Source organism: Taudactylus pleione, unplaced genomic scaffold, assembly GCF_031769625.1.
Source record: "Taudactylus pleione unplaced genomic scaffold, aTauple2 ptg000314l, whole genome shotgun sequence".
NCBI classification, from domain to species: Eukaryota; Metazoa; Chordata; class Amphibia; order Anura; family Myobatrachidae; genus Taudactylus; species Taudactylus pleione.
The window spans coordinates 16,225,426-16,244,085 of NW_028284715.1; the positions used below are offsets into that span (position 1 = coordinate 16,225,426).

Sequence of the window (18,660 nt, forward strand, 5' to 3'; positions counted from 1 at the left end):
GTACAATGAATATGTCCAGCTGTGTTGAGTTCTACTATACAATTGCTGTTGGTGACACATAAGAAACGTGAAAACCTCTATAGACATTCGCTGTTGGCAAGACTTGAGAAATGTGAGAACCTGTACAATAGAATATATGAAAGCATCTTTGATTGGTGGAGGGGTGGAGAGGGGAGGAGACAGACTGCAAATAAGTTTGTGTGCTTACTCCAGCCACAGCACATTCTACACCGCCAAGGTTAGCAGTGTCCCATAAAGTGAATAAAAGAGAAATGTATAGCTTGATAGATGTTATGTAAAAATGACATTTAACCAAACTTTGGCATTAGAATAAAATGCAATTTATGATCATCTGCATGATTCCTAATATATTGTAGTACTGATGTTAACCTGTAGATGTCACTATGGCAATTGCTAATAGATCTCTCCATAGACAGCAGTGTATACTGTGACCCCTACAAGCTGTAGAAGCACACATTTGTACAGTAACCATAGCATCTTTGTATGAATTAGTGAGGGTAAGCCCTTTTAACTACCTTAAAAACGAAAAGCCACATCTTGATAAGAGGGAACACAGCTGAACAGAATGAACAGACTGGCAGCATGGATGTGTTCAAGATTCATTAATATTCTGAACAAACTGTCTATGGAAACTTCATCTCCCTTTCTTCATGATCAAACGGGATGACACAAAGTACATGGAGCCTGGGCTACATTTCATGGAGTGCAGATACTGTCACTATAATGGAGCTGAATATTGTAAGTCTCAGGACAGTACCTGACAGTCGGTGCTGTAATGATGCCGATAAACAGTATTCTGCACCAGCTCAGAGCGTGGCTTGCTTGGAATACAAAGATGTGTTTTAAGAAGAATGTATTGAGCTCGGTCAGCTAAGGAAAGAAACAAGGAGACAATGAAAATACTTAGCACTTTTGGACTGAAGGCAGAGTCACTCTTCAATAAAAAACCTTCCCAAGCTAGAGTAAAAGGATTTGTATATCTTGGTGTTTTTCTTTTATTATTGCCTTGTAAATTACGGACTGACACACACTGTCTTAGTACATCCGATTCCCTGCCGCAGAATTCAAATGACCTATATTAAGTAACTTGCAGACCACCAATCAGAAATGGTGACACACATACACAAGCAAAAAAAAAAAGTGTGTGATAATGAGCAAACTGCAGCACTGATTAATATATAAGCAGCGAGTCTGGCAAAGCAACTATTTGCAGAAGGAAACACTAAATAGAATGGAAATTAATTGTACATTTTTGAACTTAGTCGTACTTGATCGTGCAATTAAACAGCAGATGGGAAACTAGATTTAAACTGCTACACTGGGGGTAATTCAATTTGGTTAGATTATCTCACAACCATGCGCGAGGGGGGATATTTGCTGTTGCTATTGCGTGTAAATCATTAGCAACTGTAACGGAACTCACCCCCCTTGCGGCTTGGACTCAAGCCAGACTCGCACGTTTTTTGCTCGCAGCCCTATGGGGCTGTGAACAAAATCTGTTTATCCAAAGGTACCGTAAGTGCGGCATGTAGCCGCACTTACTCGCGGGTGCAAGATAACTGCACCTAATTTAAATCCTCCCTATGTATCTTTCTGGACACCACCTGATTCCTGTTAGACACAGTGCGTATAACTGCAGCAATTACACTCTCACCTATCCCTTTTGCATTCAACCTAACAGCACTGCAGTCCCAACAGCATTAACGTTCACCTCACATAGGCCGGTCCTGGCTCTTGGCTCAGCCATTTGTGATTGGTTGATAAGTGAATGTTTTCCTGGTTACCTGCCAGATGATCATGAAAAGATAAACTCCAGCCACTCTTTGGAATGAGGACTTGGGGTCAAACCAGCGCACATAGATCCAACTTGCCGGGGTAAATTGCAGGACCGCCCTCTTTATTTTCCCCGTGGTCGTATGGATGTCCCTGCATAAGGATAGGAGGCAAACCTCAGTCAAGTTTAACATTCCCATGTCCTAGATACTTTGTTCCAAAGACTTGTATAGCCTACCAAGTACTCAGTGGTTCTCAAACTCGGTCCTCAGGACCCCACACAGTTCACAATTTCCAGGCTCCTGGCAGGTGCACAGGTGGATCTAATTATTTCACTTGTGATTCTGTGAGGATACACCTGGAAAACATGCACTGTTTGGGGTCTCGAGGACGGATTTTGAGAACCTGTGCTCTAACTGGACACTAAATCGTCCATACACTGAGGAGGATATATCATTTTCATTATCCAAACAAAATGGCAAGAATGTATGACGACAGGGAAACTAGACTCTCTCTGCAGAATAAGTTAACTAAAAAGGTGTAAAAAAAATAAAAATGAAAATAAAACCTACTTCCAGGCCTGATAACTATACTTGGCTCTTTTACACTTCTATCCCTACGGTTTCCAGAAACAGGACCAGGATTTGCTAAGGATGGGGAGGGAGCTGACCTGGATCATGTCCTTCCCTCTGCTACTCTACAACTTCACCAGCAATTCTACCAGCACACGTTTCTTCTGTCTCAATAGCCTGAGTTATACAGATGCTGCCTGTTATTGTATTACAATGTAAATGTATATTTTGAACGGCTTGCTGTTTACTTCTCTAAACCTTAGTTTGCTCTCCTTCTCTTCTTTCTGTACCCATCCGAAATGCATATTTTGGAAAAATATTAAATAAAAATAGCTGGAAATGAAAAAAAGAAAACCTACTTCATTCAGCACTAATCGTGAAATTACCCTGGTCCTAAGATCCTCTTCTCCCATTTCCCTCATATACATTTCTACTACCTTATAGGTTGTTTATCCTTTATATATTGTTATTTATTTTTTTTATAGCTGAACAAAATCTGGACCTAGTGTTAATTATCCGGTGCTGCTTTTATACAAATTGTCAATTCAAAATAGAAAAAAATAAACAAACAAGCAATAAAACCTAACTGCAAATAAAGGTAAATATTATGTCTAAAGGTGCGTATCCACTACACAAGAGTGGAACGACTGTATGATTTCAACATTGTAACCGTGCAATCGTTCATCATCCTGTGCAGTGGATAATATGGCCACACTGAACGATACGTCATTCAGTGCAGGCACTCTCCCACATCCCCGCACATGCCCAACCTGACGATAATCGACAAGTTAGTCTGCATGTTCAGGCGTTGACAAATGCCGACATCGACCAGCGGGAACGCGCATCGCTGGCCGTTGATGACATTTTACTGCACGATTAATAAACGATTGAATGAGAACGATGTCGGAATCGTTTAATCGCAAGTTTTTTTCGTCTAGTGGATACGCGCCTTAAGGACAAGAAATTAAGCGCTGTCCTGTTACATCTTTATCAACCTACTTGAAGCTTGCCCAGTGATAAGACCGCATCTCCAGGAAGCGGCAGACCACCATACCCAGAAATATGCCACCTCCGTTACATAGCAGGATGTCCAGAATAACTTGGTCCCACCAGCACTCGGCAAAGTTTGGTAGAAGATGCATAAAAAACAGCTGAAAAAAAAAAAAAAAAAAAAAAAAAGGAAACAGATTACACACACACACACACACACACAAAAAACAAACAAAAAAAAAGGCTTGCGGGGTATATTTACTAGAGGTTGTTTTTGTTTTTTCAAAATGGCCAATTCTCTGCAGCTGTGAGGGCTGGATTTAAATGGGCAGTAGTACTACACACAAAATCAGATTTCCGTGTGTTTCTATTGCCCTTTTAAAACCAGCCCTCAAAGCTGCAAAGAATCAGCTGTTTAAAGAAAAAAAAAAACAAAACAAAACACATATTTAGTAAATAAATCCCTTGGCCCCTACAGCAAAGTCACAGGCATCTGGCACAGACTGGAAGCTTGCACATGTCCCTGGTAAGTGCTATTGCCATTGTGGATCAGAATATAACATGTGTTATCAGCCATTATTTTATGACAGTTTCAAAACAAGTGTAGTTTGCAGGTATAAGGGACATGGCGCTACAGAGAGTTTGTCACGGATAATGCTAATTATGCTGATTAGCATTCTTACTGACCCAGCTAGCAAGCAGCGCGGCACAGCCTGCATTCTAATCACAAGCAGCTGAGAGCTGGGGGAGAAGGGACCGGGGGCTGCGCAGGATTTTAGTAGCAGACAGGAAAGATATTTTTTGTTTTTACCTAAATATAGTTTTACTATTAACTTTGGAGGACGGCGTATAGAAGACAGTAAAGGGAGGGAGAATCAATGTTCACATCTTTGCATAGACATTGTTCAGAGAACCTTTTACACTTTGGGGCAAATTCAATTCGCCCTGAATTTTGTGCTACGGCCGCATTGATAATCACGGACATCGCGTAACAATAAGATCAGATCACACACACAATTCAGAAACGTCAAATCGCCCCTACATTTACGTGTATCTATTACTAGTATTTCTGACATGTAACATGCCAAGTCGCTAAGTAGCGAGACTACACACGTGTCTTTTCCACCTACGTCCCTCCCTGTTATCTCGGTCACCCTCCCTATCCAGTCTCATCTCTGACACCACCTCCCATACTTCTCCCTCTGATCTCTGTCCCCTCTCCTCCCTTTGGGTGGGTGGCAGGAGTCAGAGGGTATTGGGGACGCGACACGAGGGGGTGGTCAGCCCCAAGTGATAACTGGTGTCTTCCCCCACCTTCCCATTTCTGTCCCCCCACCACACAATGACACCCCCTGCTTTGTCTCTGTTGCCCCTTTTCCCTACCTCCTTTCTGTCTTTCATTTTTGTCACCCCCCTCCCATCCCAATATCTTTCATCACTGTAGGCAGGGTAGCCCCAATTGCTGGTCATACACTGTCGAATAAAATGTCTATCAGACCGACAGACATTTTATCGAACAGCCTGAAACCCATCAGATAACGAGGCCATACACTGTGAGATATGCCGCAGTGTATATGGCCCCAATATCTACTTTCCTTCCCTGGGGCAGAGACATTTCCCTGGTCCTCCCCTGTGAAGGAACAGGGCAAACGTGGGGCACCACATTGCCTGCCAGAAGCAGCCGACCAATGATCAGATCAGTAGGGCACATTGGAGGATATTTTCTGCTTGACCGTTCAATCATCGATTATCGGTCGTGGAAACATGTAATGTGATTATCGGGCCAATCCGGTGATTGGGCTGATAGTTGCATAATGTACCGTATGCCCGGCTTTACAAATATGATTAGCTGTTATGAGCTGGTAAGTTTTAAGCGGATACTGCTAATGCAATTATGATGTGTGTACGATACCACTCCACATAATAATCTGGTACATAATGTAACAGTGAGTGTGTGTGTGGTGGAGAGGGGTCCTGTACATCAGGTGAGATAGAAGATAAGTTATTAGTGGTGTAACACCTGTATCAGTATTGGACCCGCTCCTTATCAGTCCTCTTTTTATGAACGCTTGCAGCAGACCTGGTACATATATACTGATGGCCCCAAGCTATGAATGCTCATCAATACAGAGCAGGACAGTAACTTTGCTACACTAAGGCTGAGACAAAATGGTAAACTGGTCCATGGACGTGCAGATGACATGTTAATGCCGATAAGCTGTGGTGATAACTATGCTACTTACTAATACATGGAATATCACTGGAGAGACCTTGGTAGTAAAAGATGTGTCTAACTTATTTTTCGTACCAAATACAAGAGATCCTAAACTGCCATAGAGAAGATTCCCCATGAGCACAGGAAGGATTCTTTGCTGTAAAAGGTGGTTAAACTGTGGAATTCCTCATCACAGAAGGTAGTGACAGCAAATTCTCGAACATAATGTAAAAGTGTATTGGATGTATGGCTACAAGAAACTGGACATGGAGCTGAAATTAGTGATTATGGCGTGACTGATCAAGGATAATTATTAATTTGCTATTTTTAGAGTCAATCTTTTCCCCACTTCTGAAGCCGTCACGCAGTTTTGTTCCCGTGTCTCTCTGAACCTGATGGACCCATCAAACCTGAACGGTTATGCTACTAAGAGTCAATGACTTAATACCAGGACGACATTTGGGTTGACTAGAACATGTAGAAAATTGTGTATATGCTATAGGAGAACTAGAAGGCTCATACAAAGAGCTTGTGATAGATAATACTGACAGATGTGCATATCGGTTATAGACAATACTCTGACAGAGTGCATTTATTTTTCATTATGTGTAATACACGGTGGATAAACGCTTTCAAAATGTACCAGAGATAGTTGTGGCGGAGAGAAGAGGCATCGGTGCGGCAGACACCTTACACTGCTAGATAAGCATGGTGCTGCCGACCTATCACTGCAGTGCTCTATAGGTAGATCAGTGGGCAGTGCCGATTGTTCGTTTGCAAATAACAGTGCCCATGGGCCGAAGAAAAAGCTAGGGTAATAAAGGGGGCATTTTAGGTAGGAACCTCTAATAATAATAGTTTTAGCTCTGCAGAAGGTGTCAGTGTTTGCCCACATCTTCCAATCCTATATGGGAAAACAAATAATATTAAAAAACCAAAAAAAATGGTGTGCTTGTCCTCTGCAGAATTACAGAAGAAAGAAACTACATAAATTGTGTTTAGAGGAGAACAGATCCCTAGTTTGGAAAACGAACTGTGTCTGTCACATGACTCAGTTTTGCATCACACATTCCGGTGACTAAGCTGTGAATGGGGGGCTTAAGAGAGGGGAGGGCTACTCAATCGTACACATACCTCAGTCAGTTCCCAAGTGATGCTAATCGTCCAGCACAGGCCATAGCTACGGATCAGTAAGGCCTTCATCGACCAACCCCAGAAATGGCCAAATGCAAAGATGTCAAAATGACTGAGTATCCGCTCCCAGGTGATGACATGGCAATTAACTGCATACTCCTGTATGAACGAGGATTAAAGAGGAGGAATCAAACTTCATTTCATGGAAGCATCAAGAACCACTTATGAATTAGCAGCAACTTTCAGGTCCCAATTCTGAGGTCAGCAGCGTTTTGCCATAGTTGAGCGTTTATTTTCTGTATACTAAAAATAGCATCGCTGATCCCTACCCTGTCCTCTAGACCAGGGGTTCCCAACCACGGTCCTCAAGGCACACTAACAGTCCAGGTTTTAAGGATAGCCATAGTTGTGCACAGGTGACTTAATTAGTACCTTAGTTATTTTGATTTAACCATCTGTTCTTAAGCATGGATATCACTAAAACCAGGACTGTTAGTGAACTTTGAGGACCGAGGTTGGGGATCACTGCTCTAGACTACATCCGTTTCATAGACATGCCATATAATTCTGCTTCACAGCCAGCCTTAGAGCGAGAAAGAGCTTTTATAATAACTACAGCAAATGTAACCTGGCGGTTGATTGGTTTGCAGCCTCCATCCAACTAAAGACTGAATTTAAAGGCCAACCCCAGTTGTGGGACAGTGCTTGACCAGGAACCATCTATTCATTGCAGTGAGCCAAAATAACGTAAATGGTAAAGCGTTTTACCGTCTCAAAGAGCAAAAAGATCTTAATGGATCCCTACCATAATATCAGCTTCTCTCGTCGCGTAACGAAGGTTTGGATCCAGCCAGTACATGACCGCTTTCACCTGCTCAAAGCTCAGGAAGAGCAGGAATACTAAGAACAGGAAGTAGAGGACACTGAGGCCTGGAAACAACAACAGACAAATAGCAATTAGTAGTATACGGCGCTGCAGGTTTACAAGCAGAATGGGAGGAATACAAGTATGTATGAAAAACACACTATTGTAGCAAGTTAAAACGAAATGATAGGATACACAGGTAATATGGTGAAATACATACTGCATGCAGATCAGAAGGTGCGATGAACGACCACCGGACGCAGTCGTCCGTACAGACTAAATGATGCACCCGATAGGTCTTCCGATACGGCAGATCAGAACGACCGATCGTCTAATGTGTACCCAGCTTTAGTGAGGTTTGTTATCAGTCACATGCCTCTGAGTAAACAAGTTTAGAATAAAGCACAGCGCCCGCTAAATACTGCGAAGGCAGGGATTATATGTGCAGCAAATGCAACATGTCAATTAAAAAAAATGGACAGATAAAAGGGGTGAAAATCTGCAAAACACAAGCTAATTTATGCAATTTAAAATATAAAAAAAAAAAGAATCAAATGTAAATTGTGACTTGTGATTTTAATTAAATGAAATGCTGTGATGTTCGGCTGTGTACGTCACAATACGGTGCCCAAACATCGCTAACTTTCCTGCGCACCACTATGTGGAGTGTTGTTACTGGCCAGAAGATGTCTTCGCCCAACATTCTGCGACCATCGCAATTAATTGATCCCTCCCTAATCAACAACCTGCAGTTAGTTGAAATTAATCTGTAACAGCTAAACCACATTGATTTATATAATGAGAGTTATGGTAAAACTTACCTTCATTAATTCTTTTTCTTCGAAGTCCATAGGGTCCACAGGGAGACCTTGGGGTGTAGGTGGTGGTTTCGGACCGGGCTCCGAACAGTTAAAGCTTTGCTCCCAGAATAATACGGTCCTTCCCCCTATGCCCCCACCCCTGAGCCACTTCAGTTCGTGACAAGCCTAAGGCCAGAGGAGGAGTGGAGAGAAGGGAGACTGGTACACACAAGAATCACATTCTCACACAGAAGGAGACGGGAAACAGGTGACCCGGAAACATAGCCCATAGAAGCTATTTGCGTCAGTGCGGGTGTTCTGTGGACCCTATGGACTTCGAAGAAAGAGTTAACGAAGGTAAGTTTTACCATAACACTCATTTTCTTCTTCAGGGTCCATTGGGTTCCACAGGGAGACCTTGGGGATGTCCCAAAGCAGTTGTTCAAGGGTGGGGACACTCCTGATCGGAGAGGAGAATCCAGCGTCCAAATGAAGCATCCTGAGAGGCAAAATGTATCGAAGGCATAGAACCTAAAGGCGTGTATCCACTACACTAGAGAAACGAGCGATTGAGCGATTACAACATCGTTAACGTTCAATCGCTGATTAATCGTGCAGTAATTATGCCGGCAACGACCAGTGATGTGTGCTCCCGCTGGTCGTTGTCGGCATTTGTCATCGCCTATACATGCAGGCCAACCTGATGAGATTGTCAGATTATATATCGATATCGATCAGTGTGGGTACATTATCCACTGCACAGGACGATGAACGATTGATCGATTACAACAACGTTGTAATCGTACAGTCATTGCTCTCTCATGTAGTGTATACGCACCTTAAGAAAGGTGTGAACAGAAGACCACGTGACTGCCTTACAAAGCTGTTCAGCTGACGCGACACGTCGAGCTGCCCACAAGGGACCCACAGAGCTAGTGGAGTTAGAAGTGACAGTAGCTGGTACAGGAAGGCCTGCCTGTGTGTAAGCCTGAGAGATAGTCATGCGAAACCATCTAGCCAATGTCTGTTTATTGGCTGGCCAACCCTTCTTGTGAAATCCATAGTGCACAAATAGGGAGTCTGTATTCCTCAGAGAACTGGCACAGTCCACGTAGATCCTGAAAGCACAGACCACATACAAGGAGGCCTCACCTACCGAGAGGTCTGGCGATTGGAAGGCCGGGACTACGATTTCCTCATTAATATGGAAACGAGTAACCACTTTGGGAAGGAAACCAGGGCGAGTCCGAAGAACAGCCCTGTCCTGAATGAAGATTAGAAATGGGGAGAGACATGACAGCGCCCCTAAATCAGATACCCTTTGGGCGGACGCCATAGCCAGAAGAAAAAGTCTTCGCTGTGAGCCACTAGAGATCCACAGATTCCAAAGGTTCAAACGGAGTGCCCTGTAAGGCCTGAAGAACCACTAACAAATCCCACGGAACCACAGGTGGGACAAAGGGAGGTTGTATGCAGAGTACACCTTGCAGGAAGGTGTGGACATCCGGCAGTGAAGCAATTCTACGCTGGAACCAAATGGACAGAGAAGAGACATGTACCTTCAGCAAAGTAGGGCGGAATCCAAGATCCGATCCAGCTTGGAGGAAGGCCAGAACTCTAGAGACCCAAAACACATGAGGGTCATAGCTTTTAGCATCACACCATTGGAAGCAGGTATGCCACACACTATGGTAAATCCTGGCAGAGGCTGGCTTACACGCTCTGAGCATAGCCTTAACCACAGAGCGAGAAAACCCTTTATACCTCAGGAGAGATGTCTCAAGAGCCATGCTGTCAAAGACAGACGACCCAGGTCCGGGTGAAGACAAGGACCCTGAGACAACAAGCCGCTTAGACAGTGCGTCTATGGAGAGGCTCCGAAGATCTGAGTACCAATGCAGTTTGGGCCATGCTGGGGCCACCAGCAGGACAGTGCCTCCGTCTTGTTTGAACTTCCAAAGAACTCAAGGAAGAAAGGAGACTGGAAGGAATAGGTACGCCAGATGGAAGGTCCACTTCCCTGATAAGGCGTCTACTAAGGGTGCCTCGGTGTCCCTTGTTCTGGACCCGTACACTGGCAGTTTGTAATTATGTCTGGAAGCCATGAGGTCCACCTCTGGTAGGCCCCATTTGTCCACTAGGAGTTGAAACACTTCTGGGTGGAGAAACCACTCTCCGGCATGCACGTCGTGACGGCTGAGGAAATCCACTGCCCAGTTTAGAACTCCCGGAATGAACACTGCGGAGATGGCAGGGAGGTGACCTTCGGCCCATGTGAGAATGCTTGACACTTCTATCATTGCTGACCAACTTCGAGTGCCTCCTTGGTGATTGATTTAGACCTCTGCTGTGGCGTTGTCAGACTGCACTTGTACCGGCTTGCCCTGAAGAATGTCCTGAGCTAGAGTGAGGGCTTTTTAGATGGCTCGGAGTTCCAAAACATTGATTGTCAAGGTCGACTCGGCTGATGTCCAACATCCCTGGAAGGAGTGTTGACCGGTCACTGCGCCCCAGCCCCGTAGACTGGCGTCCGTTGTAAGGAGTACAAAATCCGGGATCCAAAAGGGGCAACCTTTAGTTAAATGGGACGTCTGTAGTCACCAGGAGAGGGACAGACGAACCTCTGGAGAGAGAACCATCATTTGAGCCTTGATCCGATGGGGCAACCCGTTCCACCTGGACAGCATTAGCTGTTGTATTGGCCTGGAGTGGAACTGAGCGTACTCCACCATGTCGAAGGTGGATACCATGGATCCTAGAACTTGCATTGCTGAGTGGACTGACACTCGGCGACTGCATAGGAACCTGCGCACACGTATTTGCAGTGTGGAGATCTTGTCTGCTGTGAGGAAGATTCTCTGATCCAGAAAATCCAAAAGAGCTCCCTTTGTGAAGGATTCAGGGAGGATTTCTTCCAGTTGATTAATTAGCCGTGCTTTTGTAGGAAGGCAATGGTTACCTGAAGATGGCGTTGAAGCACCTCTGGGGAGCTTGCTAAGAGCAAGATGTTGTCCAGGTGTGGTAGCAGCCGGACCCCCTGACCACGCAGGTGGGCCGCCATGATAGCCATAATCTTGGTAAACACCCGTGGAGCTGTAGACAGTCTAAAGGGAAGAGCCTGAAATTTGAAGTGTTGCTGTAGTATAGCAAACTGGAGATATCGCTGATGAGAGAGCGCTATCGGTACATGTAGGTAAGCGTACTGAATATCCAGAGACACCATAAAGTCCCCAGGCTTCAAAGCTAGGATAATAGAGCGTAGGGTTTCCATCCTGAACCTGAGTACCCTGATGAACTTGTTCAGGGTTCTGAGGTTGAGGATAGGCCAATGAGACCCATTTGGCTTCTGAACTAGAAAGAGTAGAATAACCACCGTTCCCTCGCTGTGATAGCGGGACTGCAACTATAACCCCCCGCTTCTCACCTTGCAACATATTTTGAAAGGCTGTAGGAGGTAGCTGCCAGACTTTGTACTGAGTTAGTGAGTAAGTCTACCCATGGGGGGGAGGCAGAGGAGGTACCTGTATTGCTTGTACCTGTTGTGGCAACCCCAAGGGAGGAATTACATCCGGGACTGCTAGGTGGTCCGCAATAGTGGCCAGCACCTGAGAAAAGGAAGCCCAGGGGGCTCTGATGGGCCTGGTGGGGTATAAGTGCCTGATTCAGACTTGAGAATAGAGAGAGATATCTCTCTCAACTAATCTTGGTGAAACCATGCTGCACCGCAGGTGGGGCAGATTTAAAATGTGCAGAGAGATTTAGATTTGGGAGGGACGTGTCCAAACTGACATCTAAATTGTAGAGTAATAATAAAGCTGTGCAGTATTTGTGGGCTACATGTAAAAGCAGCCAGTATTTACCCTACGTGCAAAAAAAAAAAAAAATGTATGTATTTACACCCCTTGCATTGCAACATGGTTTGTCCAGTTACACAGATAAGTGCTATCTCTCTCTCTATTCCTAACTCTGAATCAGGCCCTAAGCACATAGCCCATCCTGTATTAAATCCTCCTCATTTAAGCCTGCATTACATAATTTGCATGAGAGCAGTATGGGTGCAGCTGCTTGCTTGCTACTCTTGCCTTTGTCAGACATACCTGCAGAGTAGTATAGCACACAATATGGCCCTGAGTAATATGCAACCACTAGGTATGTGATATACAAGTGGGAATGCAGTATACTGATCCTGTCTTATGCTTGTGCAAGCTGCAGGAGCGCGCAGCACAAAATATGGTACAGTGCAGTAACTAACTGTATGTGACAACCTTCACAAATACAAGAAATGTGAGGTACAGAAAACCCTGAATACACCAGTATATTAGGACAAAGATGAGAAAAAAGGGAAAGATATATGCTGACAGTATAGAGAGACTATAAAGACAGATAGCGCTAGCATAAGTCACATACAATGCAGAAATACACATAACTGCAATATGGACTACAATCAACTACTCAGTCCTTAAAGGCTGGTAGGCTATAATGCAGGGAGAGGGATTGTAGGGGGGAGAGGGATTGTAGGGGGACCAGACCCTGCTTTTCCCTGAGAGAGCTGTGGCTAAGCCTGTAGAAGATGGCCGGCGGAGACCTCCGAGGGGGCGTGGTCGGAGGAGGAGAGCAGCTCAGAAAAGATAGACCTCAGAGGAATGGCGCCCTAAGCTGAGGTGAGGGGCCGCTATAATAAGGAAAGCGGGCCTCCCCATGCTAATTGTTAACCACCAGGAAGCTGGATTCTCTCTCCATATGTAACCTGGAGGTCTACTGGATCACGTGGTTGGAGCCAGTGTTCACCCTCAGCACCTCCGGTCTGTCCCGAGACCGGTGGTAAGACTGCCCAACTGCGGGCCAACGCAGCGATGACCCGCCTTACCTGTCCCCATAGAAACTGGGCTGCGGTCTGTCTGCGGGGCTGGCTAGCAAGGTCCTCGGGAAGCCCGCCGAGAGCACCAGGAGGAGCTGGCGTCGGGGCGCCTGGAGGGGTGATGGAGCAGCAGCACAGACGTCTTGCGGACAGTCTGCTGCTGCCGGCACAGAAGAATAAATTTAAAATAAAGAAAATCATAAAAATGAAAGCTTTTGGCCTGCTGAAGCAGCCCATTGTTATAATGGTGACCAGACTCCGGCCAATCACCAACGAAACTGAAGTGCCTCTGGTTCGGGGTCAGGATATAGGGGGAAGGTCCGTTGCATCCTGGAAGCAAAGCTTTAACTGTTCGGTGCCCAATACTCAACCAGCACCTACACCCCAAGGTCTCCCTGTGGAGCCCTATGGACCCTGAAGAAATAAAAATAGATAGATCTCTTCTGTCACAACTGAATGCCTGGTGGTCTAAACATATAGAGCATATAAAATAAATATAAAAACTGAGGCTTATGGTGCAATGAAGCCACAAACCACATAAGCCTCAGATCATGTGATGCAGATCTCATTTTGAAAACCAAAAGCAGCAGAGTCATCCAGAATCAGTCATCAGAGGATTACGATTATACACAGTGTTGTGAGGTTCCTAGGAGCTAGAGACAGACAATTACAGCCTGGCAAGCCTTGATCAATGTCTTCCTCATTTAGGAGTTCACCTAGACCAGTGGTAGCCAACCCTGGTCATCAAGAGCTACCAACGGTGCATGTTTTGCAGGTCTCCTCACAGAATCACAAGAGATATAATTAGCTCCACCTGTGGATCTTTTCAAATGTGTTAGCTCGTAATGAATACACCTGTGCACCTGCTAGGTGGTCTGGAAAAAGTTTACTGTTGGTAGCTCACGAGGACCGAGGTGGGCTACCCCTGACCTAGACCATCTACCAAGAACACTGTTGAGCCATGGACAATGGATCCGGATGTCATTGCTGGAAACAATGAATGGTTTATACATGCAGAGAAGTGGAGCTTGAGGCCACAAATGGATCATGGAATAAAACAAGCAACAGTTTTCACTTACCAAAAACCATCCTCCACAGAGCAGGGTGCGGCCTTGTGAAGGGGCCTGTACAAAAAAGAAACAAACATGAAAAATGTACTACAATAATGAGAAGCTAGAGAGGTTTGCAAGCTTCAGTGGCCTTTACACCTAAAATACTTTATAAAACCACTATTTTACCCTGTGACTTAATAATCCGAATGTCCAATGAAGGACTCTACAGGGACATTTCCGAACCCAAGGATAGGCTGATTCTCGCATCAATTACACGTTTAAATGACCCTTTAAAGTAGCCAATTAAATCCACATGATATATTAACCTAGCACTTAAGAATATTTTCCCTGCAATCTCTATGTACTATTCTCCAGAGCTGGGTCTCTAAACACCAGTCCTCAAGTATCTGCAACAGGCCATGTTTGGAGGATTTTGTCTTTGTAGCAACAAGTGAAATAATAACTGTCCCGGGGCAAAGAAAAAAAAAAAGTTGCTCATGAATTATTAAGGTAATCCTTAATGCTGCATACACACGTAACGATTTTGTTAGTGAACAATTTTCCTTCGAATAAGTGAACGATTTTTTGAACGATGAATGAAAAATGTTCCTTCCCTTAATGAAAATCGTTAAGTTGGGTCAGTCAGAAATGGACGATGAACTACAAACGGGAACGCGCATGAACCATTATCATTCATCGTTATAACTCAGAAACTGAACGATTTTTTGAACAATTACGTTATAGTTAAATCGTTACGTGTGTATGCACCTTAAAACATAACCTGTCAGGAGGTAGAAGAGGACCAGATTCTTTAGTTTTGCATCATTTTGTTTCGGGTTCTGCAGATTTGTGGATTCAAATACGGCAACGCTGCCAGTCATCTCTCGGTAATCATAAACTGACATGGTATGCTTAATCATTTCAGATTATTGTCCTATATCCATTATCTATTTTTCAGTATATGAAGATTTAACTTTTTGTATTTAACACTCCTTTAAAACTACTGTACAACTGATCTATATTTCTTTAAAGGGTATATCAGAGGTCAATAATGTTTATTACATCAATTTACAAAAGAAAAAAAAAAATCTAAAATGGCGGCTTTGGGTTTTGGGTTTTCTTTGCTCTCTTAAAATCAAAAAGCAGAGTCAGCTTTCACTTTGAATGCCATTTTCTGCAACTAGTTGACTAGAGTTGACAGAAAAGCGCAGAACCCAATTTCACCTGTCGTTTTAAATCGCTGGTCACAATACCAAAACCATCATCCTGGCATTTTAAGAGAAGGGCTGATGAACAAATAATTAAACCCTGCACAAAAAAAACAGCAAAGTAAACGAATTTATTTTTTGCAATGACCATTAAACCAAGGACCATGATGTTTTGTCCCATTTATAAAAAAACAAAACAAAAAACATTTCACAGAAAACAATAAAATGAATACTTTACCATTGGGGAAAGCTAGGACACTGATGATTAGAAAGAAGAAGATGACTGACAGGATGCCCTTCCATATATTGTCTTCTTGGCTTGTGTTCTCCCTAAGACATGGAAAACAGCATGGAAAACAGAAGTGGAAAATATGCAATTGTCTTGTGTACTTCTACCCTTATAAATCCCGGGACCTTTTTCAATCACTTGGCAAAGGCCATCCTCTTTATTGTACATTACATGTCAGATATATGTTTAAAATATTTCAAATACAACTATATTTGGTTCTGATCATTCTTGGAACAAATGCAGATTTATAAATTTGGCAGCATGGCTGGCGTAACCTTATTGCCTCACAGCACTGAGGTCTTGGGTTCAATTTCCACCAAGGACCTATCTGTGTGGCGTTTGCACGTTCTCCCCATGTTTGCAAAGGTTTCTTCAAACAAGTGAAAAACATACTGGTAAGATCATTGGATTCTGACAAAAATAAATAACCTTAGTGTTTATGTGTGTGTGTCCATGTGGTAGGGAATATAGACTGTAAGCTCCAATGGGGCAGAGACTGTTGTGAATTAAAACATATTTTCTGTAAATTGCGCAGGATAATGTGTGCGCTATATAAATAACAATTAATACATTTTATTTAATGTATTATTTATTAACATTTACTTATATTGCAGTCAGCATATTCCATTGTGCTTTACAAATGGAAACAAAACAAGACTGGGTAATAACAGACAGACATGGAGGCAGATTCACTTAGCCGCGTGATTTACCCCGCGACTAATTACCAGCATAAATTCCCATGGCAAGGGGAAAAGCTATTCAATTAAATAGCCTTTTTACTGCGCCATAAAATCTGGACTGCGGAATCAATTAGTATTTTTTCCTCGTGCGTGAGGCCGATTTGGTCATTTTGACACGGCTTTAACCTCGCACCTACATGAGGTGCGAGGTAAAGTCCGACTGTGGGGATTCGCGCGCAAGGTCTCGGGGACTCCGGCGCGAGGAATCCCCGCTAATTGAATAGGTCCAGCGAGGGCCCTGCTCACAAACTTACAATCAATAGGGAAATTGGCATTGATACACAAGGGGCTCGATTCAATTGCCCGCGATGTAAATAGTGGCGGGAGATATCTCCCGGAGCTATTCTATTCTGCGCGGTGTTTAGTCGGAGAAAGCCCGTTCTCGCGACTTAACATAACCGGCATTCTCTGACTAAAGTGCCGGCCGCACGGCTGTTAGCGCCGCGCTAAGCTGGAAAACACTTTTGTCAGATTTATTACGCATCCCAGGAAGATGCGAGAAAAAAAACCCTGTTTAAGGCGCGAGAACGGGCATCCCCCGGCGCGAAGGGTAGAAAACAGCCTTGTGCCTGGACTTTTGTCGGATTTCTGCTCGCATCCCCGGAGGGGTGTGAGAAGTCGTCCTTAGTCGGGCTTAGCAGCGTGGTGTATTGTATAGCTCCGGGAGCTGATTCCCAGCGCTATTCACTTCGCGCAGAATAGAATCGAGCCCAAGGATAGGTGCTACATATAGCATATTGGACGGGCCAGATTGCAGAGGTTCTTGGTGGACTGTATGAATGTTGGTCTATAATCAGCAATATGTGAAAGTGAAGGAAGATAAAGGGGTCTATTTATCAAGCAGTGAAAAGGGTGGAGAAGTAAACCAGTGGAGACGTTGCCCATAGCAACCAAACAGCTCCTACCTATTAGTTTATAGACTGTACTTGATAAATGCTACTTGAAAGCTGATTGGTTGCTATGGGCAACTTCTCCACACTTTTCATTGCTTGATAAATAGACCCGAAAGTATGTTATGTATGGACTATATGTAATTGGGTAGGATAGCTTATGGGAGTTTTGTGGGTGGCGAGTTTTTAGGGAACACTTAGGGCGGAATTCAATTGTTTCCTGCCCCCATCGAGCCAGACGGAGCTATTCAATTGTTGCTCCTGTCGGGCGCGATCAGCTATCAGCGCTCCATTGCAGCTCGCAGCCCCAGGGGGGCGAGAGCTGAAATGTGCGAAAAGTGACCTGTTCGGGCGCCCAAACATCACTTTTCGCGGTCACGCCCAGCACTTTGGTCGGGGGTAGCTGCTTTACGCGGCTAAACCGGACCACTTTGGGCGCGATTAGCCCGAAAAGTGGCAGAAATTGAATAGCGGCCTGCGATCTCCTGTCACTTTAGACGGGAGATCCGGAGGCGCGAACAATTGAATTCCGCCCTTTAAGTTGACTTGAGGAAAGTTATAAGCTGGGTACACACTAGACTATGTGCAAATGCCGCGATGATTGTTCTGGGATGAATGGAAATCGGGATAAACGATATAGTGCATATACACTGTGCAATCCTTCAAACGACAGAACGTTTGGCAAGGAAGATCAGCCTTGCAAATGTATTAAAATGGATTGTAGCGGCGAGTGTGTTTTGGGGAGGACCAGTAAGGAGACTATTGCAGTAATCAATGCAGGAGATAATGAGTACATGAATTGGGGTTTTTGTAGTTGCTTGTGTAGGATATGATCATATTCTGGATATGTATTATTAGATCAGGGCTCGACAAATCCCGGGGCCAGGTCGCCATGGCGACCAGATTTTGGTGCCTGGCGACCAGATTTTACAGGGAGGGAAGAAGCAGATCTATCAGCCCCAGAGGAGATTATTGCAGTGGGCATTTCATGCACAGTGTGCCAGCCCAGTGATCGCAGTTTTAAAATCGGGTCCTGTTACCTGTAGGCGTTGCGGCAGCTTTTCCCCGACCAATCACCACGCGGCACCTCCCCCCAGCCAATTACCGCGCGGCGTATTTCAAGCCAATCACCTCGCGGAGTCACCCCTGCTAATAGCTTTCTACGTGGCATCTGTATACGGGCAGGTGTATTGTCGGTGGTGCCGGGCCCATCTACCAGTCGGCACTCCTTCAGCAGCGCTGAGCTCTGTGCA

The 18,660-nt window shown here is 44.5% G+C and overlaps 1 protein-coding gene across 2 annotated transcripts in view; it reads right to left on the reverse strand.

The window, feature by feature from the left end:
- Positions 1–18,660, reverse strand: part of PTDSS1 (phosphatidylserine synthase 1) — a 60,207-nt gene that overhangs the window by 22,525 nt on the left and 19,022 nt on the right. For both annotated transcript variants that reach the window (XM_088442710.1, XM_088442709.1), the window contains exons 2-8: positions 15,727–15,818; positions 14,308–14,352; positions 7,511–7,635; positions 6,706–6,864; positions 3,366–3,517; positions 1,806–1,947; positions 779–891 (exon numbers count right to left, since the gene is read on the reverse strand). In XM_088442710.1, coding sequence (XP_088298836.1) covers positions 779–891; positions 1,806–1,947; positions 3,366–3,517; positions 6,706–6,864; positions 7,511–7,635; positions 14,308–14,352; positions 15,727–15,818 — 828 coding nt within the window. The remainder of the gene's footprint in view (positions 1–778; positions 892–1,805; positions 1,948–3,365; positions 3,518–6,705; positions 6,865–7,510; positions 7,636–14,307; positions 14,353–15,726; positions 15,819–18,660) is intronic.